Here is a 27,055-nt window from a genome sequence, read left to right as displayed (position 1 = left end):
TATGATAAATTTAATTATTTAACCACATACTTCTAATAGTTAATAGCATAATAGCTAGAATCATACATTTATAGAGAGAGATTCTACAACTCTAGATACAGATAGGCAATTAGACAGTATAAAGCGTTTTACCAAGAAAGGAGAGGGTAGGCTTTGAATCAGGTGCAGCATCATTATTAAAGGAGCCAGCTGATTTGAGTGTTTTAGTAGCAGTAGTAATACTAGAAGGCTATCTGAAATCAATTTCTCATTATAAATACACATTTATCTCTTACCCACAAGGAAATGGAAGAGAGAAAAAGATCAAGAAGATAATTGGATACACAACTTGGAATGATGGAGGCTGTGAATTAGATCCTGCACTAGGTCTATATGATTATATCTATAACTGAACATGTTCAAAATCCTAAAAACTCTTATATATTTGCTCTTCTCAATTGCGTGGAATCCTCAGGGTCATTCAACCCCCACAATTTGGTCTGTTGCTGCACAACCAAAACTGAAGCTGCACCCCTAAAATCTTTGGCAGCGAGTATATCTCCTATTGCACCCAACTCACCATGCTCACTCCATTTCCCAAGGTCTGACATCAATTGCGAATCCTGATGACGTCTCCCAACCATAACAAGGTCATAAGCATTCTCCATTGACCTGAGTACAGCAAGTACACCATTTCCATCCATCACCATCTCCTCTTGGTAAGAAACTCGCTGATTACGAAAGGCATTGAGCCTAAATTGACTCAAGATTTCGGTATCAAGTATCTTGCTCCTAGCTGTACCTCCAACAATCTCAGTTGAAGAATAGAAACGTAGAAGTGTAATTAGAACATTATGATCATCATACATGCGTCCAGCATATGCTAGTACTTCTCGGTCATCCGCACCCCCAAAGAAGAGCACAGCCACCCGATACATTGAGGGTTGTCCAAGAATGGACCAAGGTTTCCTCTGATTCCCACGGTCAATGAGGACTCCAACAGAGCAGGGAGCCTTATCAAGCACATTATTGTTGAGGTGCCTAAGAGTATTAGAGGATTCTACTCTTCCCCCAATAACCCACTGCTTGTGGAAAGGGATGACTATGAAGGTTGTTCTCTTTTCAAGAGCTAGGGAGCATACATCATTGTGCATTGTAGCATAAGGGGAAATGCCTTTATAACAATGCACTATAACATGGCCAGAGTAATGTTGTTCAAATTTTCTAAATGCATTGAAAATTTGTTCTGATTGAGTTGAATATTGAGATTTATTTTCCCTTGACACACAAGCAATGAGTAGGGGGGATGCACGGCCAACAAGCTTGATTAGGTGCAGAACAGCTAAATTGATGGGGCTCTCTTTGCTGGGGTTGGAAGCAGAAAGAAGGTTCAAAACTGCTTGGACATTATCGGTTGTATGGATGCAAGCAAGTATGCGCAGCTCTTCATCGCTCCTGTGGTGTAAAATAGTCCTCCTTTTGTAGGCAAGGAACCTCTTTGAAGGATCATATAGGGCATTGGTGAGGGGAGTGATAGCTCCAGTTACAATCAGCAAAGAGATTATCAAAATGGTGAAGCATTCTTCATTTATGACCTGCACATTATTGTAATTACCTTTATTTGTTAAGCACATCAAAGAAATAGTCTTCAAGGTTAATGTACTACTATAGATTCTTTGTCATCAATACATCTGAGATCCATCAAGAGGTAGGAAAATCGATGGCTTACATTGTGTTCCTTCCAGCGAATCAATATAGCAAGTTCAGCAATGCCTTTGGAGTTCATAATAATACCAAGAGAGAGGGCATCTCGGAGTCGCATCCTGTTAGTGTGGCTTGAATTTGTCACAAGCCCATAAAGCCCAATCCGGCCATAGATTGACCTAATACAAGTTGTATTAGGAATCCTACTTCAGCTGACTTTTATAAAGTAATAAATATATATATATATATATATATATACATATACATATATATATATATATATTGCTTTATTATATGCGGCTAGATTGTAGAGAATTGATTAGAGAGAAATTCTAATTAACCTAGTGAGCAGCCGCATGAGAGAAAATAGAGAAAAGAGAGGCAGCCAGCTTCTATTCTTATTTTTTCTGTGAGAGAGTGCTAGGGTGTAATTGGGATTTGGGTTTCTTGAGAGTGTTCTTGTGCACTATTGTATTTTTCCTGATAATAGTGAAATCCCTGCAACTCCGTGGACGTAGGCAAATTGTCGAACCACGTAAATATTGTCTTATGCGTGTGATTATTTTTCTTTGACGTGTGTTTTCTCTATTTGTTTTGTTTCTCACAGGTTAGGAATTTTTGGTTAAATTCCCTACAACTGGTATCAGAGCCTAGGGTTAGGTTTGAGTGAAAGCAATGGCAGAGGTAGCAGGAAAGGCGTCTAGAATAGAAAAGTTTGATGGCACAGACTTCGCATATTGGAGGATGCAGATTGAAGATTATCTCTATGGGAGGAAATTGCATCTGCCTCTTTTGGGGACAAAACCTGAGGCTATGAAGGCTGAGGAATGGACTCTTCTTGATAGACAGGTATTGGGAGTTATTAGGTTAACTCTGTCTAGGTCTGTTGCACATAATGTTGTAAAGGAGAAGACCACAGCAGATCTGATGAAGGCTTTGTCTGGTATGTATGAAAAGCCGTCAGCAAACAATAAAGTGCACTTGATGAAGAAACTATTCAATCTGAAGATGGCAGAGAATGCATCAGTAGCACAACATCTGAATGAATTTAACACTATCACAAATCAATTGTCGTCTGTAGAAATTGATTTTGATGATGAGATTCTTGCTCTGATCGTCTTGGCTTCTTTGCCAAACAGTTGGGAGGCAATGAGGATGGCAGTAAGCAATTCTACAGGAAAAGAAAAGCTCAAGTACAATGATATACGAGATTTAATTCTGGCTGAGGAGATTCGCCGAAGAGATGCAGGCGAAACCTCAAGATCTGGTTCTGCCCTAAACCTTGAGACTAGAGGCAGAGGTAATAACAGAAATTCAAATCAGGGCAGATCAAAATCCAGAAATTCTAATCGGAACAGAAGTAAATCTAGATCAGGCCAACAAGTACAATGCTGGAATTGTGGGAAAACATGTCACTTTAGGAATCAATGCAAAAGTCCTAAGAAGAAGAATGAAGATGATTCTGCTAATGTTGTAATAGAAGAGGTACAGGATGCATTACTTCTTGCAGTAGACAGTCCACTTGATGATTGGGTTTTGGATTCAGGAGCTTCGTTTCATACCACTCCACACCGAGAAATCATACAGAATTATGTTGCAGGTGATTTTGGTAAGGTGTATTTGGCTGATGGTTCAGCGTTGGATATTGTGGGTATGGGAGATGTTCGAATATTGTTGCCCAATGAGTCTGTTTGGTTACTGGAGAAGATTCGACATATTCCTGACCTAAGGAGGAATTTGATTTCTGTTGGACAACTTGATGATGAAGGACATGCAATACTATTTGTTGGTGGTACTTGGAAGGTTACAAAGGGAGCTAGGGTATTGGCTCGTGGAAAGAAAACTGGTACTCTGTACATGACCTCAAGTCCAAGAGATACAATTGCAGTTACTGATGCAAGTACTGATACAAGCCTATGGCACCGCAGACTTGGTCACATGAGTGAGAAAGGGATGAAGATACTGCTGTCAAAAGGAAAACTACCAGAATTGAAGTCCATTGATTTTGACATGTGTGAAAGTTGCATCTTAGGAAAGCAGAAAAAGGTGAGCTTCTTGAAAACTGGCAGGACACCGAAGGCTGAAAAATTGGAGTTAGTACACACTGATTTGTGGGGGCCTTCTCCAGTTGCATCCCTTGGAGGTTCAAGGTACTACATCACTTTTATTGATGACTCAAGCAGAAAGGTATGGGTTTATTTTCTGAAAAATAAATCTGATGTATTTGAAACCTTTAAGAAGTGGAAGGCCATGGTTGAGACAGAAACAGGTTTAAAAGTAAAATGTTTGAGGTCAGATAATGGAGGAGAGTACATAGATGGAGGGTTCAGTGAGTATTGTGCTGCACAGGGAATTAGGATGGAGAAGACCATTCTTGGGACACCACAGCAGAATGGTGTGGCTGAGCGCATGAATAGAACTCTCAATGAGCGTGCTAGAAGTATGAGGTTGCATGCTGGACTACCAAAAACTTTTTGGGCTGATGCTGTTAGCACTGCAGCTTACCTGATAAACCGAGGACCTTCAGTTCCCATGGAGTTCAGACTTCCTGAGGAGGTTTGGAGCGGTAAAGAGGTAAAGTTTTCACACTTAAAAGTTTTTGGTTGTGTTTCCTATGTTCATATTAATTCTGATGCTCGTAGTAAACTTGATGCAAAGTCTAAAATATGTTTTTTCATTGGCTATGGTGATGAGAAATTTGGCTATAGGTTTTGGGATGAACAAAACAGGAAAATCATCAGAAGTAGAAATGTGATATTTAATGAACAGGTTATGTACAAGGACAGGTCAACTGTAGTGTCAGATGTTACAGGGATAGATCAAAAGAAATCTGAGTTTGTCAACTTAGATGAATTGACTGAAAGTACTGTCCAGAAAAGGGGTGAAGAAGATAAGGAGAATGTAAATTCACAGATAGATCTGAGTACACCTGTAGCTGAAGTCCGCAGATCTTCCAGAAACATTAGACCTCCACAGCGTTATTCACCCACTCTAAATTATCTCCTGTTGACTGATGGTGGTGAGCCAGAGTGTTATGATGAAGCATTGCAAGATGAGAATTCAAGCAAGTGGGAGTTAGCCATGAAGGATGAGATGGATTCCTTGTTGGGGAATCAGACATGGGAACTGACTGAATTGCCAGTAGGAAAGAAGGCTTTGCACAACAAGTGGGTATACAGAATAAAGAATGAGCATGATGGTAGCAAACGTTACAAGGCCAGATTAGTTGTTAAAGGGTTCTAGCAGAAGGAAGGCATTGACTACACAGAGTTATTTTCTCCAGTTGTGAAGATGTCAACAATCAGACTGGTACTGGGAATGGTGGCTGCAGAAAACTTACATCTTGAGCAATTAGATGTGAAGACAGCATTCCTTCATGGTGACTTGGAGGAAGACCTTTACATGATTCAGCCAGAAGGGTTCATTGCTCAAGGACAAGAGAATTTAGTCTGCAAACTGAGAAAGAGCTTGTATGGCCTAAAACAAGCTCCTAGACAATGGTACAAGAAATTTAACAGTTTTATGCATAGAATTGGGTTCAAGAGATGTGAAGCTGATCATTGTTGCTATGTTAAGTCTTTTGACAATTCTTACATCATATTACTGTTATATGTGGATGATATGCTTATTGCAGGGTCTAGCATTGAGGAGATTAATAATCTGAAGAAGCAATTGTCCAAACAGTTTGCAATGAAGGATTTGGGAGCTGCAAAGCAAATCCTTGGTATGAGAATCATTAGAGACAAGGCTAATGGTACATTGAAGCTTTCACAGTCAGAGTATGTGAAGAAAGTTCTCAGCAGGTTCAACATGAATGAAGCTAAACCAGTGAGCACACCCTTGGGTAGTCATTTCAAACTAAGCAAAGAACAGTCACCGAAGACAGAAGTAGAAAGGGACCATATGAGCAAGGTGCCTTATGCCTCAGCTATTGGCAGCTTGATGTATGCTATGGTGTGTACAAGGCCAGACATTGCACATGCAGTGGGAGTTGTGAGCAGATTCATGAGTAGGCCTGGAAAGCAGCATTGGGAGGCAGTCAAGTGGATTCTGAGATATCTGAAGGGTTCATCAGATACATGTCTTTGTTTCACAGGTGCAAGTTTGAAACTGCAGGGTTATGTAGATGATGATTTTGCTGGTGATATTGATAGTAGAAAGAGTACTACTAGGTTTGTTTTTACTCTAGGTGGTACAGCTATATCATGGGCTTCAAATCTACAGAAGATTGTTACTTTGTCTAGTACAGAAGCTGAGTATGTTGCAGCAACTGAAGCTGGAAAGGAGATGATTTGGCTACATAGTTTCTTAGATGAATTGGGTAAGAAGCAGAAGATGGGCATTCTACACAGTGATAGTCAGAGTGCAATATTTCTTGCCAAAAATTCAGTTTTTCATTCAAAGTCGAAGCACATACAGACAAAATACCACTTTATCCGTTACCTTGTTGAAGATAAGCTAGTAATGCTTGAGAAAATTTGTGGATCTAAGAACCCGGCAGACATGTTGACTAAGGGTGTCACTATTGAGAAGTTGAAGCTGTGCACAGCTTCAATTGGTCTTCTAGCTTGAGGACAGGAGGATGAGTTGCAGGGATGAGGGATTGTGTTATGGAGGATTGTGGCTGATGTTTGCAGCTTGTGAGCCCTTAAGGGCTAAGGTGGAGCTGATGGAGAAGTTTGCTAGTGTAGCTTGATCAATTCAAGCCAAGGTGGAGATTTGTTAGTGTGGCTTGAATTTGTCACAAGCCCATAAAGCCCAATCCGGCCATAGATTGACCTAATACAAGTTGTATTAGGAATCCTACTTCAGCTGACTTTTATAAAGTAATAAATATATATATATATATATATATATACATATACATATATATATATATATATTGCTTTATTATATGCGGCTAGATTGTAGAGAATTGATTAGAGAGAAATTCTAATTAACCTAGTGAGCAGCCGCATGAGAGAAAATAGAGAAAAGAGAGGCAGCCAGCTTCTATTCTTATTTTTTCTGTGAGAGAGTGCTAGGGTGTAATTGGGATTTGGGTTTCTTGAGAGTGTTCTTGTGCACTATTGTATTTTTCCTGATAATAGTGAAATCCCTGCAACTCCGTGGACGTAGGCAAATTGTCGAACCACGTAAATATTGTCTTATGCGTGTGATTATTTTTCTTTGACGTGTGTTTTCTCTATTTGTTTTGTTTCTCACAGGTTAGGAATTTTTGGTTAAATTCCCTACACATCCTACACAAGATAGGAGGCAACATTGTCCCTATCATCTTCCCAAATAATGCAGCAACAACAACCAACTGAATCATTCCCACATTCTTAAAATTTTTTATGGCAAAAATATCCACCTTTAATCCACATGAGGTGAAAAATATAGGCATCAGCAATACTGAAACAAAGCAATCAAACCTCTCTACTAGTGCAGCACCTAAAGGAGGGCCATCTGGTATGAACAAGCCCAATACGAAAGAACTGATAAAAGCGTTTATGCCAATAACTTCACCCATAAATCCACAAAACAATAGTGCTATAAGGACTACAGAAATATAGATCTCTTTTACAGGTTTCCCTTCAGGGAAATGTCGAATTGCCCATAGAGCTGCTGGACGGATTCCAACCACAAAGAATATAACAAGAAGGATAGTTGAGAGAGTAGCCCCAATTGATGTTCTCAATGACCTTGCAATAGTTAGTCTTGTAGCAATCCTCACTGCCACAATAAACCAGTGGCACATATCAGACACAATTGAAGAACATGACGCCAGCCGTCCAAGCTCTGAATTGAGGAGCTTGAGTTCAGCCAGAAAGCAAGCAATAACTGGGAAGGAAGTCAGAGACTGTAATACTGCCACAAGGTGAAGCACATTGGAAATATCATGATCCAATGACAGAAAATGATTGAGGACTAAGGCTACTAGTCCAGCCAGTGCATAAGGAACAAAGAAGCCTAAAATTCCTATAGCCAATGGCCTCTTGCCTGATTTAAGAAAGATAGTTGGGTCTGTCTTCACCCCATGTAGGAACACAAATAGCATGAGACCAAAAACTGCCAAGGTGTCCACTAAAATTTTCCCTTTAGGTGGGAAAACTTTGACTGCATAAGCTGCACTGCGCCCAAGAACTGAGGGACCTAAAATTACACCAGCCTAGTGAACATCAAAGATGGGATCAGTATATGCAAGTAAAATCATATAAAGTCACATACATGCAACCAATTAATAACTTCATAGTCATGGATTCCCAGCTACTGGATTTGACAACAAATTAGTGGAATGCTTAAGCAACTTGGAGTACATGATGAAGGTCAAAAAGGAACTTAAGGGAGTACTGCATAATTTTTTATTGAACCATTTGTATATATTATCAGGAGCGACTCCTTTAGGTTGGTTCATTCCTCTCAACAAAGAATAATATTTTTCTGAAAAATTCTTTACCTGATTAAAAGGAAATTAAATTTCATTACATGTAATTCTTTTTGCGCTTGTTGTTGAAAATTCATCTTTTTTTTCCTTACGCCCATTTTTTTTTCTTTGGGGGAATTTAAAATTTCACTTATAGAACTTGTTAAGTTTAAATTGTCAACCTGATATTTAAAAAGTTACATTTTACCTTTAAGAGATTTAATTGTATTTACTTTTTATTCATAAGATTTATGTATTAAAATTATAATGAGCTTGTTATTATGTTTTCTAAACTTTCTTTTCAATTCACCTGATTTAAAAATGTGAATTTTAACAATTTGAAGCTAAAAAAATATTAAAAGATGTAACCCCATGCCAGTAAAGTGTAACTTCTTAACCAATACACCAAAAACAATATTATCTTTTTCAAGAATAATTAAATTCAATCATGTGATTTATTAGTCCGTATCACCACAATTCAACCTAATATATAACATCTAACTAACTGTATCTAAATTTCCACTTATATATAATACATAAATTTGGTATATCAACACAATAAATAATAAATGCAATAATTCATATATTGATCTTAGCAAGAAGAGGGAGAGAAGGCTTACAACAATCTGAGAAACAATGGAGGGTTGGTCAAGATTCTTGAAAAGGGCGTGAAGGGAACGAGAGAAGATGCAAATGAGGGAGAGCTGCAACAGCAAGAGAGGGAGAGAGAAGTCGAGAGGGTCATCTCCAAACCATATACCCCTTGAGTTTAAGCTGCGACCAAAAATGCTGCATGTGGAGGAGCCAACTTTCATTAATTCTTGAGTCAGCTTATTGTCTGTGCTCATTTTTATGTGACTGAAGCTGCATGAGGGTAAGAGAGATGATAGACTTTTTGTTTTTTTGTTGAGAGAGGTTTTAGGTTAGGGGTGGGGAAAGAGAGAAACAAAGAGGAATACAAATGAATAGGAGGGAAATCCATGTGGGAAGAGAGTTTAGAGATGGATGGACGGGACAGAGAGAGAGAGAGGGGGAGAACAGCAACAACAATGTCAACAATAACAAATTAACAAGAGCAAATGGGGAAAAGTGTCAATGGTTCCTCTTTGTTCGTTCAGACCTTTGACCAAAGGTTAAGGGACATTCATCTCTCCACGCTCCAAGGCTTCATGCATGCGGTGTCTACATAAGAATAAGATATAAGAGGACTGACAAAAACAAAAAATTATTATATATATATATATATAAAGAAGACTGGATGGTCTTGATTGTGCAACATTAATTACTATAAGTCCAATTTTTTTTTTTTTTATAAATAATTACATGGTTACAACATTGGAGAAATATAGAATTAAACCTAAATATCTTCATTAGAAATATTAAGGTGTGTCAATTTGCAAGTCCAAATTTTATCATAAAAAGTCTATAAACTATTGTATCAATTAACACGATTAATATCACACCAATAACAAGATAATTCTGACATCTAGTAGGTATTTTTACAATTTTCATAAGGTTAGTTTTTTTTTTTTTAATGTCAAGGTTAGTATATATAGCCAAGAGAGCAATTGTTTTCTTTCCTTTACTAGTTTGGATGGAGCTTGTTCCAACAAACATCGGTCATGTTGTTATTTCTGATTTTCCAACAACTTAATAATAATACTCAGTATTGACTCTCAACCAAAACAAAAAAAAACAAAAAAAAAGTTATTTCCTTTTTGAGAAGTGCTACTTTCATAATATTTTTACAACAAATTATAGGTGGTAAGTTGTTATTCGTTTTAATTTGAATTCACAACTTTAATTACTTTTTTGTTCATCCATAACAACATGTCACTTAAAATTTGTTATAAAAATTTTGTGAAAATAATGTAGACATAACATTTCTCATTTGAAATGATGTTTTCTCAAGATATATTTCTGCTTTTCTAAAATTTCATCAAAGAAAGCATGGTTCATTTCTGCTCCAAAACAAAGCCCAATTCAAGGTGTCAGAATCAAAATACTCAGGAAGGCTTCAGTTTCAGCACAAAACTAGGCAACATGCCAGAAATTAAATTTGTTGCATCATTGGTTGGTGCCTGGAGGCTTTTTGTCAAATTCGCACACAAATAAATGAAAAGCTTCAAAGTTCAAACCAAATAATAGCTTTGAGAATGGAATTGTAAACATGTAATTGGCAAAATAGCTGCACATTCATCAATTAATTTGCAGCTGTTCAAAGAAGAGAAACTGTTGGAAAGGCTGCGAGGTTTTCCAGGAAATGTTTTAAGTGTCTGGAAAATACAATGATGTTGATGAGAGTTGCATGTCTAATCTACCCTGTATATCCAATAAGATTATGCTGTAATTTGTATACTGTAAATGCAGTACTCATCGAAACGCAAAAATTCATGAGAAGATAAAACAAGGAAAGAAATGGAAGCCAAACCCAACTACTCGTTAATTCAAATCTTATCTACCTCACTTGCTGCAAGTACGATCACCTTCTTGCCTTCTTTTCCCATAGTCCCCACTTAAAGCAACCCCCTTTTATGTGTCAGCTGCTTCTACAGCTTCCATCGTTCTGACCCTACTTTCCTAAGTTTCATAGTATGTGGATAGTGGATACTGTCATCTACCATATTAATCTCATAAAATTCATGCTTCATTAAGTAGAAATTATTATCCACCCCATCAATTTATCAAATGCTGCATCCAAATTGTCTATACATGGGGAGTGTGTGGTCAAGAAGTAGCTAATTTTCTCCAAAGTTTAAATCACAGACTGCACCTCTTAATTTGATCCACCATATTTCTCTATATGCAACTACAATTCTCCATTTGCAAAAAGTCCATTCCTATTATATCTGTTAAAGCACCTTTCCTTCCTGTGATGACTGATGATTAGCCTTTAGCTTCGTGCTGCAAAATGAATCTTCAAATCCCAAATTATCAATATCTGTCAATCCAAATCAATTTAGCAGACCCTATAGTAAAAATCTCATGAACTAATCCCAAACTTAACCCTTAGTGTTGATGGATCCCCAACTTGCTTTCTCATTATCATGGAAAACCCATCCCAATTTTCAAAAGTATAACGTAGATACCAAACTCAAATTCTTCGAGCCAAACAAGGCATGAATAGATTTCATTTTAATCAGCAGCCAAAACTCAAATTATCTGAACATAGTTATATTGCAGATGTGCTTATAATATGATTTTTCATACCCAACTAAATGCAATTAAGTCCTGCATAGCAGCAAAAGAATTTGATTGACAGATTGAACAACATCTCTAACCACCTCAAGTTCAAGCGAATCAACTAACCAAACAATAACAGAGCTTGATATACTTCTAGCATCTATCATGTTAGCACCCCACAACCACCCATCAAGCCAATATCCACCATTTTGCTTCTCAAAAATGAGCCAAATTATATAGAAGCAAGAAATCATGTATAAAACTGAAAGGCAATCTAGAGAACACAAAGTTAATGAAAAAAGAATTAATGAAATATTTCCATTGAATTATTCTTTTGCAGGGTGTAGCAACTAACAAATCAAAGAATACAGCTTTCTTCCCCGTTAAGAATAAGCAAGAATCTATCTAAAACAAAAAATTCAAAAGGAAAATCATGTCAATTTGTTACCAGTCACCACCATTGATGAACAAGAACCCCCACTATCTCTAAGTGAAGTAAAAAGATCCAAGCATTGAGCATAAGTCTTCTGATACTTAGCACTCCTCACACCAAGACAACACCTCTGCCATCCATTGTAATGACACTTAATAAACATCTCATCAATCAAACAAATCGCCTTGGTCTCAATCAATCTCGAAATCAAATGAAACTCAGTCCCTTCCACATCCATCTTCATCACCACAAAATCTTTCTCCGAAACCGTCCTCTTCAACCAGCTGGCAAAATCAAACGCCTAAATCTTATCCACATCACACATATAACTCATAGAGGTCTGCACTGGTCGAATCCTCCCCATTCCCTTACCTTTCTCCACAGTTTTCTTACTTGGATCCCTAGTGATCTCAAAGAACAATGTCTTGTTCCTCACCCACGCCGCCTAAGGCAATAAATTGACCCGTTTCTTCGATCTATACTCTTCGTGAAACGCCTTATCGGCCTCAATCGCGTAAATCTCAAAAGCCTTGTTCTGTTTGGGATACTTTTTCTTAGACCAACTAACTATACTGGAGCCGTAACTCCAAGCTCCAACATCAACGTAAACATACCTATTCTTAAAGCTAATTTCTACCGAAGAAGTTTGGAATTTTATGTTGTTTATGTTTCTCTTCAATGTTAACCAAGGTTTCAATGGCTCTTCTTGAATCAACGGCTCGGCATTGCGGATTATTTCACGTTTGAATCCTGGAACTGTCAAGATTGAGGCAGAGAGGCAGAGCAGGAGTACCAAGGCACAAGGAAAACAGCATCGTTTGAAGAAAGCTTAGAAGAATGAAACGAGGTCATTTAATTTAAAGGGTTGAACTAGTTGGTAAGTGGGCCACGTGGCTTGAAGTTATTTGATGCACAAGTTTCTTGTTATTATTATAGCTGCATTTTTGTTAGTGTAGTTAGTTTTCAACATGTTTAGGCTAGTGATTTTTTGATTTATTGTGTAATATAAATAGTGAACCCTATTGTATGTTTCAGTTTCATATATCATTTTTTAGTGAATGAAACTTCTTCCAAAAGGTTCTTCTTTTCTCTCTCTCTCAATTTGCAGAAAACTAGATCTTTGTTTTCTTTACATGGTATCAAAGCTTGAAGCTCCATTCAAGGCTTCTGATCTCAACACTATTACTCTTCCACAAGTAGGTTCATCCTCACAAAATGCTTTGAATTCACCGATGGTAGATGAATCAGCCAACAATCCATACTTTCTCCCTGTTGCTGAAAATCCAGGGATTATTCTCTCTTCACAACCTTTGATAGGTCCAAAGAATTATACTGCTTGGACCAAATCTGTGTTCTTAGCCTTGAGTGCGAGGAACAAATTTGTGTTTGTCAATGGAGCAATTTCCAAACCAGAGGTTACTTCACCTTTGTATGATTCTTGGTGTAGATGCAACACCATGGTTCTTTCGTGGTTGGTGAATTCACTTATCTAGGATATTCAAGCAAGTGTGAGGTATATAAATACTGCTCAAGAATTGTGGATCGATCTACAAGATCGCTTTTCTCAAGGAAGTTCACTGAGGCTTTATGAGTTGCAGAAGGAGATTTCTCATCTCACTCAAGGTCAGTTATCAGTGAGTTCCTACTTCACTGAGTTCAAAACTCTTTGGGATTAATATGCAAATTATCAATCTTATGCGCCTTGCACTTGTGTTTGCACCTTTGGTTTTGATAAGACACAAGTTGAAATTCAACATAAAGAGCATGTTTTTCATTTTCTTATGGGGTTAAATGATAGCTATGATCATATTATTGGTCAAATCTTGATTGCTAAGCCTCTTCCTTCAATCAACAAAGTTTGTCTCTGATTTTGCAAGAAGAAAAACGGAGAAACATAGGCCATAGAGTAAATATGATGGTTGAACCTACTGCTTTATATGCTACTAATGGTGGTAATCCTAGTTTTAATCCCAATTTTAGGCCTAATCAAGGTCAAGGGTTCCATGGAGGAAAAAGGGGGAACTATAAGAAAGAAATGCCAGTTTGTACTTACTGTGGCTTGACTGGTCATACAGCAAATAAATGCTATAAGCTTCATGGATATCCACCAAGCTATAAACCAAAAGGGAATGGTCCATGGTAAATCAAGTGTCAGGTATTTTCCAACCAGGAAACTCAAACAGTTCAATTGGTCAAGGTCAAAATTTCTTCAACAATGGAGGCAATGGCTATGGTGTTTCACAATTTGGTGTTAATAATTCTGGTGTGCAATCTAATGAAATGGTTTTTCAGAATTTCACTCCACAATTTCAAGCATCTTCATCACAACCTCAATGTCCTATTTCACAATCTCAGTGTGAACAATTGTTATCATATCTGTCTGTAAGGATAATGCTTGTTCAACTTTTGGACTATCACCTGCCCATCAAGTAGCAACTATGATGACAGCAACTGCTGAAGATCCTTCATCCAATACCTTTGTCAACAATTTCTCAAGTCCATTTTGGATTCCTCCTAATATGTCTCATTCTGTTTTCTCTAGTCATTTAGTAGATAGAAAAGCCTACAAATCTACGGATTGGATCAAACACAGGAGCCACTGACCATATGGTTCATTCAATGACTCACTTAACCACAATAACTTCAATTGTTCAAACTTATGTTACTTTGCCTAATGGGGAGCAAGCCATGGTTACACATATAGGGATAGTTAGAATTTCATCCACATTAACACTCACTGATGTGCTTTGTGTGTCATCTTTCAGCTTTAATTTGAATTCTGTTAGCCAACTTACAAAAACATATTTCTATTACTTGATTTTTCTTGGCAAATGACCTAGCTCATTGAAGCATGATTTGTCTGGGTAGAGAAAGCAAAGGCCTATACTTGCTACAAAATGTCACATAACCTACATCCTTTTCAGCATTTGCTGTTTAACATTTACCTTCCATTTTTTCAGAGTTGTGGCATACTCATTTGGGTCATCCTTCTTTTTCAAAGATGTTATTGTTGAATAAATTTGTACCTTGTACTTCTGAAAATAAATCACAGTGTTGTGACATTTGTCACTTTGCTAAGTAAAAGAGTCTTTCATTTCCTGTAAGTGAGCATATTTTTGCTTCACCTTTTGAACTTGTACATTGTGACTTGTGGGGACCTTTCTTTACTGCAACAAATGAAGGTTACAAATATTTCTTGACTATTGTGGATGATTTTTCTAGATGTACTTGGGTATATTTTCTTTAAAAAAAATCTAAAACTGAATTCTTGATTCCTCAATTTGCTACTATGATTGAAACACAATTTGAAAAGAAAATTAAGTGCATAAGGAGTGATAATGGAACTAAGTTTTACTTAAAAGGTTTCTTTAAAAGCAAAGGCATTTTGCACCAATTATCATGTGTTGATACACCACAGCAAAATGTCATTGTTGAGAGGAAACATCAACATATTCTTAATGTTGCTAGAGCTTTAAAACTTCAATCTTAGATTCCTTTATCCTGTTAGGGAGATTGTATTTTGACAGCAGTGTACTTGATTAATAGGACCCCTTCCAAACTTCTGCATAATAAGACTCCTTATGAAATGCTTTTTAATAAACCACCTTCCTTTACTGACTTGAGATGTTTTGGTTGTCTATGTTTCATTTCCACTTTGCCCCATAACAAACACAAATTTGCATCTAGAGCTAGAAGGAGTGTTTTCTTAGGCTATTCCCATGGCATCAAAGGTTACAAGGTTTTGGACCTAGATTCTAATTCTATACACATTTCCAAGGATATAGTTTTCTATGAAAATGTATATCCTTTTGCTCAAACAGATTCCTCATTGTCTTCTAACCTTGACAATTTTGATTTTCCTTATACTGGTTCTGTGAGTGAGTCTTTCCATTCATCTCCATCTGCTTATAAACCCCTTAATTTCACGGCAAACATCATTCCATCAGATTCTGTTCCTATTTTAGATCATTCTATTCCCACTTCATCTGATGTTGTTTCTCCTATTTCTGATTCTCATTGTTCCATTGATCTATCTTCACCTCCTTTTTCCACTGACATCGTTCCTATTTCCCCTTAAATTGTTCCTACATCCACTACATCAACTCCTATTGTTCCTAGGAGATCAACTAGACCTCACAATGCACCTACATATCTCACAAATTATTCTTGTAAGGCAATGGTTTCTAAACCTTGTCTAGGATCACCTTATGACATTTAAGACTATCTCAGCTATGAGAAACTTGGTAGCTCTTTTCACTCTTTTATCATGTCTATTACTACTACACCTGCATAGCTTGCTTATTTTCATCAAGCAATGAAATCTGCAAAGGGGAGAGCAGAAATGGACAAAGAGATTTCATCAAGCAGTGAAATTTGCAGAGTGGAGAGCAGCAATGGACAAAGAGATTGCTACAAAGCCTGCTTATTTTCATCAAGCAGTGAAATCTGCAGAGTGGGGAGAGCAGCAATGGACAAAGAGAATATTGCTCTAGAAAAGAACAATACATGGACACTCACTCAATTACCTTTGGGGAAAATTCCAATTAGATGTAAATGGATATACAAAATCAAGTATAACCATGATGGCACAATTGAGAGGTACAAAGCAAGACTCGTTGCAAAGGGGTACACAAAAGGAGGGACTCGATTACTCTGAAACGTTCTTCCCTATGGCCAAATTTGTTTCGATTCGAATGGTTTTGGCCTTGGCTACTGTGAAAGGGTGGTTTTTACTTCAAATGGATGTAAACAAAGCCTTTTTACATGGAGACTTGATTAAGGAAGTCTACATGTCTTTGCCACCTAGCTTTCACAACAAGGGGGAGAATTTGGTGTGTAAATTAAACAAAAGGTTGTATAGTTTGAAGTAAGCTTCCAGACAGTGGTTTGAGAAGCTTTCCACAACCATTTTGAGCATGGGTTTTGTGCATTCAAAGGCTAATTATTCCCTTTTTATACATTCACAAGGTTCTTCTTTTACTATCTTGTTAGTGTATGTGATGATATTTTGCTGACAGGAAATAATCTAGATTGTTTAAGCAACTGAAACAGGTACTTGACAGAAAGCTTGGTATTAAAGACCTTGGATCATTGAGATATTTCCTTGGTCTTGAAATAGCTAGAACTAATAAAGGGATTAGCCTAAATTAGAGGAAATATGCACTTGAGATACTCAAAAATTCAGGTTATTTGGGCTGCAAACCTAGCAAATTACCTATGGAGCAGAATTTAAGGTTGTCTAAGTATGAGAGTGTACCTTTAGCAGACCCAGGTCAGTATAGGAGGCTCATAGGAAGGTTGTTATACCTGACACTGACTAGACCCGACATCACCTATGCAATGCACAGGTTGAGCCAATTTCTTACTGAACCTAGAGAACTTCACATGTTGGCAATGAACAAGGTGCTTCACTACATCAAAGCTTCACCTAGTAAAGGATTATTCTTCTCTAGCACTTCAGATTTGTAGATAAAATCCTATTGTGATACTGACTAGGCTAGCTATCTTGACACTAGAAGATCCTTGACAAGTTACAGTGTGTTCCTTAGTAATTCTTTAATTTCATGGAGGTCAAAAAAACAAGGTGTAGTCTCTAGATCATCAACTGAGGTTGAGTACAGAGCTATGGCAACAGTAGCTTGTGAAATAACTTGGATTCTGCAATTGCTTAAGGATTTGAGAGTTCATCATTCAAGACTTGCAATGGTATTCTATGATAATTAGGCTGCATTACACATTGCTACTAAGCTTGTGTTCCACAAGAGAACAAAGCATATTGAAGTCAATTGTCACATTGCTACAAGATCAAAACTTTTCATGTTGCTAGCAACTCATAGGTTGCTAACATATTAACCAAAGCCTTGGGAATATCAGCTTTTACTAGGTTGGCAAGTAGACTTAGTCTTATAGACATATTTGTTCCTAATCCATCAAACCTCATTCATAAGTTCAAGTCATTGAACAATCAGCAGTTCAGGACTTGAGGGGGAGTGTCAAGATTGAGGCAAAGAAGGAAAACGACATCATTTGAAGAAAGATTAAATGAAATGAAGAATGAAACAAGGTTGTTTAATTTAAAGGGTTGAATTAGTTAGTAAGTGGGACACGTGGCTTGAAGTTATTTGATGCACAAGTTTCTTGTAATTACTATAACTGCATTCTTGTTAGTGTAGTTAGTTTTCAGCATGTTTAGGCTAGTGATTTTTTGATTCATCGTGTAATATAAATAGTGAACCTTATTGTACGTTTCAGTTTGACATATAATTTTTTAGTGAATGAAACTTCTTCCAGAAGGTTCTTCTTTTCTCTCTCTCAATTTGCAGAAAACTAGATCTCTATTTTCTTTATAGGAACCAAGAATTTATCACCGGAATTCGAATTCCTCTCGTTGTGGAAAATATTTTCGATTTCTTTCTACATCACAATCTAGCGAATCTTCGAAGAATCTATGCTATCAATTTCACAGGAACTAATCAATCTAAAAGAGGAATTGAACAATTCGAGGAAAGAGTATAAGTTGTACGAGTCTTTGGCATTGGTGAGGACGAAGAGGAAGCCTCCCGGTCTAAGAGTCCGGGTGATCTCCGTAGCAAAACTGACCGACCAGTTCGAGCAGTCCAAGCCGCCGATACCAGAGAACTTGAAATCGAAAACGTTATCATCGAACGGTTGGCGGTGTGCCTTGCCAGGGATGATCATCGACAGAGACGGTCTCTTGGAGATTCCGAAGGAGTCAATTACGCCAATCTCTCTCAACGCAAGTACATCCTCGCCGACTAGGGTTTCGAGGCAAAGAGCCTTGGAATTGGGAGAGAGAAAGGCTTTGGAGACAAAATCTTTGAAGACGGAAGAGTAAAAGTCAACGGATTTGCACAAATTCTTGGTGGACCAAGGTCCTATATGGACACAGGGACACGGGCGTTGAGTCTTAAGGATTTTGGGAAGAAGCAAAAGCTACCAGTGTTGCAGGATCCGCCTTGGACCGTGACGATGTAAGTGAATTGGACGGCTGGGATCAGAACTCCCAAGGAGAAGATTCAGACGTAAACGTTCTACGAACTGGGCCTCAATCTTGGTGGGTCCATGAATCGTTCACTGAGTTTGGCGCCAAGTATTAAGTCTCGAAGAGAGTGAAGGTGGGGGAGGAGGGTAGGATTTGTTAATAAATGGGAGTTTTGAGGGAAAATTAGGGAATTGGAATTTATTTTAATGGTCTAGGAAGGAAAGATATGGTGGGGTCCAAAATACGATTACCTGGTTTATGCTGGATTTGGGAAATCAAGAGTTGGAAAGTGGTTAACCACCATGGAGAGGATTACCATTTATGGAGATTTTCCTTTCAAGTGGGAGCCCTAGTGGAGCATGAATTACTTTTTTTTTTTTTTAATCCTAATTACAAATTTCACCCACATAAACTTGGTTATTTTTCAATGTTTTCATTTTCAACTTCATAATTTTAATTTTGTTTCCTAATTCAATATGATACTTCTATCTACTTTCAAGTTTCATCAACGTCAAAATTCCCGATGTGATTAGATATAAGGGTCGTTTGGAGACTCTTTGTGACTGTCTGGGAACAGCTTATTTAACTTTTTGTTGGAAATATTTTGCTGTTACAGGATACTAGTACTTTGAAAAAATAAGAAAAAGTGAAATTTTAAAAAACTATATATAAAAGCTAAAAAACTAAAAGCTGAGCTTGCAAGCTCTAGCCAAATAGGCACTTTGTGTAAATATGGCCCAAGATTAACTCCATTTTCTTTTTGCATACAATAATCTTCTTATTTGTAGATCATCCCTAGGTGAATGTCAAAAAGTCTTGGAGATCCTGGAAACTTATGAAAATTGCTTTAGCTTATAGATCAATAAACCCATGACAACTACTTTCTTTAGAAAGTCTACTTTTGAAGAAAAAAAAACAATCAATAAAAGAAGCTCTGGGTGTTATTGAAATCAGAAAAAATGAGAGGTATTTGGATTTGCCTTCACTGGTGGGTAAAAAGAAAAAGGTTAGTTTTTATTACATCAGGAGAGTGTATGGAAGAAATTACAAAGTTGGAAAGAAAATCTGTTGTCTCAGACTTACAGAGACAATTTGATCAAGACTATGGTTCAAGCTATCCCAACTTTTACAATAAGTTGTTTTAAATTACATGTGGGTCTATGTCATGAAATCAAAAGCTTTATCATAAAGTTTTGTTGTGTTGTGTGGATACTCTGTGTAAATATGACATCAAAAGCCTTTTCATTTTAGACCTCTCAAGTATCGCTTTTCAAAACACAACAAAATCATAGTTATGTTTTCTCAAATCCAAAAAATAAAAATAATAAATTGAATGACCAAAAACACTTAGCACACTAGATTTTGTTAACCAATAATTTTTTGATTACCCCTGTCATTATTCTTCACCACTAATGTACCAATTTCTTACTCAAATTAATGCACAAAATTCTTGATATATAAAGAATGAGAGTGAAAGGGAGCCCTAAGAAATAATAATAATAATAATAAAAGAAATTTTTTTTCTATAAAAATTTCTTATTTGTCGATATTATTTGTAAATATTTCTTTTTAATATTTAGAAATGAAAAATAAAATACAAAACTAAGTTGTTTTAGGTGACTTAACAGCAACCAAGGTTCAAGTGAACCAAACTATGAAGTGTTAATGAACAGCTTAGGCTTAGCTCAAGAAATACTTATTTATTTAACAAATGATCTAAACACAAAACTAAGATTAGACTTGAATATTAAACAAGTGAAGCTTAAATATAATAATGCGCTTATAAATAAGCTGATGAGTATAATGCTAAATTAATGTAATATAATATTATACGTTTATATTTATAAATGTTCAAAACATACTTTTATAGACTTGAACTTGGATTATGTAAGTTTGTAAATAAGTTCATAAGATATCAAATTGTAATTTGTAATTTCTTATACATAAAATATACAAGTTCACAAATTCCCAAATTAACCTATCACCTCACACATGGACCATTGAAAAAATTAAATTAAAAATTATGATCGGCCCATATGAGGTGGTAGGATTATTTAGAAATGTTGTAAAATTGTTATGAACTTTTATCGTGTCCCTAGCTTTATTGAATAAGTTAATCCAATAGTTCATAAACAAACTCAAGCTTATTTAATAAGAAAATGAACTAAGCTTAAACTTATAATCTGATTTGGTAATGAACTCAAACTCAACTCATGTTCAAAAACAATTTTTAAATGAACAAAAAAAACTTTTAATACTCAATTTAGTTATTGTGAAGAATCACATATAATACAATATGATATAAAAGAAAATTGGGATAAATTTTGAAATAATTGATATTATAAAGACAAAAATGAAAACACATAAACTTAGGTATTGCAATTTGCAATTTCACTTCTTCTTTTTCCCCCACCCCACCTGTATTCAAGCTTGGCGACAAACTAACAATTGCATAGATTGGGCCACACCAAATATAACCGCACTTGGCGGGCACATAGCCATTGGAGTAACAAATTTGGAAGTACTGCCCCATGAGAACAAAGCCCTTGGGCCCAATAAAAGGCAAATTTGAGATATATGGGCTACGTGTAAAAGTAGACTAGGCTAGCCCAACCATTAATTCCCAAATTTGCATTCTCTCTCTCTCTCTCTCTTAAATTCTTAATAGGACTACCAGGTTACAACTAAATAAATAGCGAAGTAAATAATGGACCAATCCTTTTCTGGTTTGAATTCAAAGACAGGGTTGAACTTTTCTTTTGTTTTTAGGGGCATTATAAATGAGAAGGAAAAAATAATCCCAGCTTAGGTTGATTTGGAAGGGTTGACTGGTCGTTATGCAAAATATCATTAGGTTTTTTATTGTGGTTTGGGCGTTGGAGCTTCTATACTAACTTTTTTTTTAATGTAATTATCGAAATACCTATCATAGAACATCATTCTTTGGAATTTGGGCCTACTTATTCAATTATCGAACTATCAACCATAATAGCATTAATCTTCTTTGGACCTACTTAATCAAGTGGGTTTAAACAAACAAATCAAATTAATACACATTTATTTCTCAAAAATAGAAAATTAATACGACTTTCTTTTTAGCATTTTAAAATAAAGTAATGATTGAGATCAGTATTCCTATGTACTGGACTTATAACACGTGTTAGCATCTTAATAAGTCTATTTCCCTTAAAATACAGTACATGCTAGAAGTCTGTGAATGATTAGTGTCATTGTGCATGAGAATTGCCAACCTTGACTTAAAATGTTTTGATGTTAATAGGCTATAGCCAACTTCAATACAGCTTTCATAAATTTTTTTTTATCAAATTAAAAAAATAAAAAATAAAATAAAAAACAAAACTCCAATACAGCTTTGCGTTTAGCTGAACTTCTACAAATTTTTTTTTTTTTTTTTTGTGAGAACTTCTACAAATTAATTAAAGTCTAGGACAATCTAGATAGAAATTTGAGCTAAATTTGTCTTTCCCTAAAAGGGAGCAAATAACCACAAAAAAAAGAAAAAGGCAAAAAACCCTTCCACAATAGACAAATTGACTAAGGAACAAAACAAAAACAAGTTGGCAACCCTTCCACAATAACCAAAAAAATAGGTAACCATTTACACAAACAGGCAAAATGGAGTCTAAGGTACAAAACAAAAACAAGCATTAAGATTACCAAAAAAAAAAAACAAGCATTAAAACATAAATAACATAGCATATAGAAATCAGATCTATTGGACGAAGAAAAAGACACATAAAACAGTTTAAGCTATCAGGTCGGTGGGTAGGCAAAGCCGTGTGGGACCATTGTAGTCCAGATTTGTTTTTAAATGCACCGTGCGCAACACGTAACTGTCTCATTCTTATCATCATCATAATAGCTATAGTACTATTGAAATATAAATATATATAAAAAAAAAGTCGTTCAAATGTACCGAAATAGTCCTAAAACCTTGGTCTAAGGACCTGCGTGCAAGGGTTATGGACAATGGGTTATGCAGTAATTTTAAGTAGTTGTACTAGAAGATTAAGATTAAGATGAACCACCACCAAGGGAGCAACCTGGAAGGTCCATCTGTTGCTATTTAAGTTGACCTTGACCAACTTGTGCACCAAGTCACCAAAATAATCCCCCAGCTGGGCCAGCTTGACATTTTTGACTCATTCAAATCAAACCCTCCCTCCATTAGGATTTAAGCAAATGATCAATGCAAACTCTCTAATCAGCAACTATGGCCTGCCATTCAAGTGGGTCCTACTAGTTTGATGGACCCCACTCTGGTTGATAGGAGAAAAGGATTTCAAAAAAAAAAAAAAATCAATCAATCTTTTCCTTTCACTGCTCAAAACAACAACTACATGCTTTTGATTAAATTCCCAACTTTTCTTGGTTTTACAACCAGGCACAAAAAAAAAATCACTACCATGTGTGATACAAAAAAGTGATTTGAGGCCCTTCAATTGTAGGGTAGGAAGGCCTCAAAACAATTAACAAATAAGTTGAGAAATTTATCTAAGGATACATTTTTGAATATACAAAAACCAATCCGTGTATAAATATACAACAAAAACAAACAAATTTGCAATAAATTGAATGGACCTGCGCTTCTTATTTTGTTTTGCACTTCTGTTCCTACTCCCTCCAATATTTTTTTTCTTTTTTAAGTCAGAACCTTGCAATTCCAAAGTCTATGCAAGCAAAGTTTCGAAAAACATTTCATCCCTTGGTTCTTCTTTGGCTCTAGAATACACATTGTCTGTGACTTGTTGTTGGTTCATGTAAGAATTAATGGCATTCCCGAAACCTGAGTAGCCGAGGCTCCCGGGGCTCTGCAACATCTCCAAGGTGAAGGGTGCTTGCCCTTCAGATGTTGGTAGTCTTAGATTGTGAAGATGGTGGTTGTTCACAGAATTGTTAATTTGATGGGTTATGGCTGAAGGCCTAATTGCTGTGGCAGCACTAATGTTGTTATTATTGTTGCTTGGCAAAGGCCTATTGACAGAATGGCTGCCACTGCCACGGGCTGCGGGAACATCATGGTTGTGCTTCCCCTCATAGGTTGTGATCACTGCCCTTAGATCATGAGATGCTCGCTCAACATGCTTTCTCACTGGACACCCTGGATTTGTGCACTTGTAGTAGCTCCTACAATTTGTGTACAAGTAAACTCAAGATTAGAAAATTACAACTTAAGGACCAAGGCAGGCTAGGCAAAACATACCCCAGTAAGCAAAAGTGAGTGTTCAAAAGTTTTGAGTGAGAAAGTTCAGCCTAAAAATTTTGGGTTTTTTAATTCAATAAATCCATCGAGTGCTAAGAATAAAGCACACACCATCAAAGAAACTTTTAAGCCAAAATGGATCACTTTTGAAATATGCAAATGGCCCAAACCGACCAAAAAGATAGACTAGTCTTTTAAATAAGGTGTTCAAGTAACAAGACATTGAGAGCATAGGGTACGAATATAAGAGTCAAGAGTGCAAGTGTTATAGAATAATGATTCTAGAACTTTGAATGTAAAATAAAACTTTGAAAAGTTTGACAAAGAAATTAAAAGTAAAATGAAAAGTAAGCGCTACCTTGGGTTTGGATTGCCCTTGACCACTTTCTGCCCATATTTCCTCCAACGATATCCATCATCTAAAATATCTATATCACTAGTTGTCTGAACTACAACTCTAGGTTCCCTCACTGTTCTGCTCCCGGCTGCTGAAATACCTTCATTTTCACCGTCTTTTTTCCTGGACAATTAAAGGAAAACACAAAATTATCAGACCAAACCCACCCAACCATACTATATAAAAGAAAAAAATTACACAAGCTAATTAAACAAAGTGCTTTTTTCAAACCAATTTTGGAAAAATCTCTTCCAATCAATTATTTGATTCATAAAATCATCCACATATATTAAATGACATAACTCTTTAGCTAAGTCATGTAACTAAAAGTGGATGGTCATTTGAATCGCAATGGATTAGAGGAATTTTCCTTTGGTTTAGAGGTAAACTCCATCCAAAACTAATCTATCAAACTTACCATCTTTTGGCATCGGGCTCATCCTCATCATAGTCATCTCCTGCGGACTTACTCTTTTGAGAACTCTGATCAAAATCCTCATCCCCCATCGATATGGAAGAGTTTTCCGGGGTTGCAACCGAATCCATATGTCCATTACCAAGGGTGGCATATGACTGATCATGAAGTTCATGGGAGGAAGAATTAGAAACTTGAATGGCATGAGAAGTTGAGGATGATGAGGATGATCTCCTAGTAGACTGAGGCTTGGGATGGTTATGACTACCCTTGTAAACTATCTCAGTAATTTGCCCATCTAAGGACCTCTCAACTTTCTTCTTTGTTGGGCAATTGGGGTATGTGCACTTGTAATAACTTCTAGGATTTTCACTTCCTTTAACTTGTTTTTGACCATATTTCCTCCAATTGTACCCATCATCAGACCTCCTACTCAGTGTTTGAGGCTGTTGAGGCTGTTGGTGATAATTACCATATTCTGATTGGAGCCCACCGTTGTTGCTGTTGTTGTTGTTGTTGCTTTGAGTGTTACTTGTTATGGTGGTGATATCAGAGGAATAGCCCTGCATTGAACCGAATTCAGCCTTTACCATACTCTTTCCTGTGGAAAAATCATCCTGCTTGGTGGGTTCTTGGAAACTCCAGGCTTGTGGCTGCACCTGAAAATTTGTAACAAATAAAAAGATTGTTAATGAAAATCAAAGAGAAGAAAATCGAAGAAACCTGGACTGGCATGTGTATTAAAAATTTTGTTACATACTGTTTGAATCGCAGTATTTGAAGGCTGATAATTTGTTGTTGATGATAAAGGAGGCCTTTGTTGGGTTTGGAAAGAGAAATCTGAGTAGTTTTTGTTTTCTTGTTTAACATTCTGCTGCTGGTTGCTAAAATTACTCCTCCAATTGAAGGCCTGAGCAGGGAATGTTCCTGTTGTTGGAGATGGCAGAATCTGTATACATATAAACAGAAAAATAGCAAAAGCCCATCAACCAATTATGGCAAAGGAGATAATAATTAGGAAAACTAGATTAGATTCAACAAGACAAAAGAGGAACAAAGAACCCCATTAATTAATTTAGCACCACAAATAGCTAACCGAAAACAGAATTTTGAAAGCCATGACCTTGACTTAAGCCTATGCTTCCTTAATTTGATTGTTAATAACCATGAATTTATTTTGGTCCGAAAGAAAACAACGAAAAAACCTCCAAGTCAACTGAGTCATGCACAATAATTTGACTTGACTCAGATTAAGTTCCTTCATTTCCTCTAAAACAGAACAGCCTTCAAAGATATCTCTTCTTTTTTTTCTTTTTTTAATCTTTCATTTCTCTCAATTTTTTCAAACAACCTAAAAGGATTTGTTACATAAAAAGCAAAACAGAAACTCTGACACACACACACACCAAAAAAAAAAAACTTACGTTAGAAGCGTTGAGAAGAACAGGGGAGTCCAAGAGCTCAGCTGGGCTCAACCCAGCTGGGATAGCAAAGTAAGAACTTGGAGACACAGTAGGTGGAGAAATGGGCAAAGGAGGTGGGATTGACTTGAATTTAGGCACTCCCGACCCAGTTCTCTCAGCTATTCGATCTGACAAGCTACGATTTCTATTCTCTAATGTGGTGTTATGGTCATCAATATCGTTGGGTGAGGCAAGGAGGTCAGAGAAAGAGGTTGTCATGAAAGGGTGAGTAGAGAAAGTGAAGCTAGCCGGGTGTGAGTTAGCTGAGGTATCCAAGCTCCCAGAAGAGGAAGCCATAGAAATAGTAAAATGAAAAACAGAAAGAGGGTCTTTCTTTGGTCGTGTTTGAGGAGCAAAAGCTTTATGGTACAGAAGAAAGCTAAAGATATAAAAACAAATGGGACAGAGATGGATAGATATTAGAGAAGAGGTGAAGAAAATGGTCACGTATTGTACAAGTTTATGCCTTGTTTTTCTTTATTGGGATCTTTCTGGGAAACTAAGGGTAAGTTTGACCGTGGAAAAAAATTTTATAAATGAAATAAAAAATTGTATGTGTTTATATTACATCATTTTTATTTAATTTTTTTGGGTCAAAACTCGTGGGTTTGACTGGATGGCGGCTGACACTGAGATATCTTTCTAGTAATTGGTAGGAGCTGTTGTTTTCTATGGTTGGCAGCTGGCTAGGATGCTGTGGTTTCATGCTTGCCTCCGTTTGATCAGCTGCTTTCGCTCGTAAATGTGGATTTATTTATCTGATAATGCGCAGTTTTGGGTATTTGCATATGAATTATTTTAAGAAAAATTTAATATTATTTTTGTGAAAATTATAAAAAATAAATAAA

The 27,055-nt window shown here is 36.5% G+C and overlaps 1 protein-coding gene and 2 pseudogenes across 2 annotated transcripts; all 3 read right to left on the bottom strand.

Annotated features, from left to right (window-relative positions):
- Positions 1-264: 264 nt before the first annotated feature.
- LOC115951583 lies at positions 265-11,088 on the bottom strand (annotated as a pseudogene). The gene is made up of 5 exons (XR_004083285.1): positions 10,552-11,088; positions 8,710-9,271; positions 6,921-7,834; positions 1,709-1,802; positions 265-1,574 (listed from the first exon to the last, which is right to left on the bottom strand). The product of XR_004083285.1 is annotated as a cation/H(+) antiporter 15-like (transcript).
- A 95-nt stretch (positions 11,089-11,183) lies between these two features.
- LOC115951575 lies at positions 11,184-21,241 on the bottom strand (annotated as a pseudogene).
- A 1,784-nt stretch (positions 21,242-23,025) lies between these two features.
- On the bottom strand, positions 23,026-26,667 carry LOC115984940 (WRKY transcription factor WRKY24-like). Its single transcript, XM_031107924.1, has 5 exons — positions 26,169-26,667; positions 25,505-25,693; positions 24,748-25,403; positions 24,291-24,452; positions 23,026-23,856 (listed from the first exon to the last, which is right to left on the bottom strand). The coding sequence occupies exons 1-5, from the start codon at positions 26,502-26,504 to the stop codon at positions 23,400-23,402; spliced, it is 1,800 nt and encodes a 599-aa protein (XP_030963784.1). The 5' UTR covers positions 26,505-26,667; the 3' UTR covers positions 23,026-23,399.
- Positions 26,668-27,055: the final 388 nt, after the last annotated feature.

Source organism: Quercus lobata, chromosome 1, assembly GCF_001633185.2.
Source record: "Quercus lobata isolate SW786 chromosome 1, ValleyOak3.0 Primary Assembly, whole genome shotgun sequence".
NCBI classification, from domain to species: Eukaryota; Viridiplantae; Streptophyta; class Magnoliopsida; order Fagales; family Fagaceae; genus Quercus; species Quercus lobata.
The sequence above is the reverse complement of the archived record's forward strand: the minus strand, read 5'-3'. Positions and strand labels throughout refer to the sequence as shown.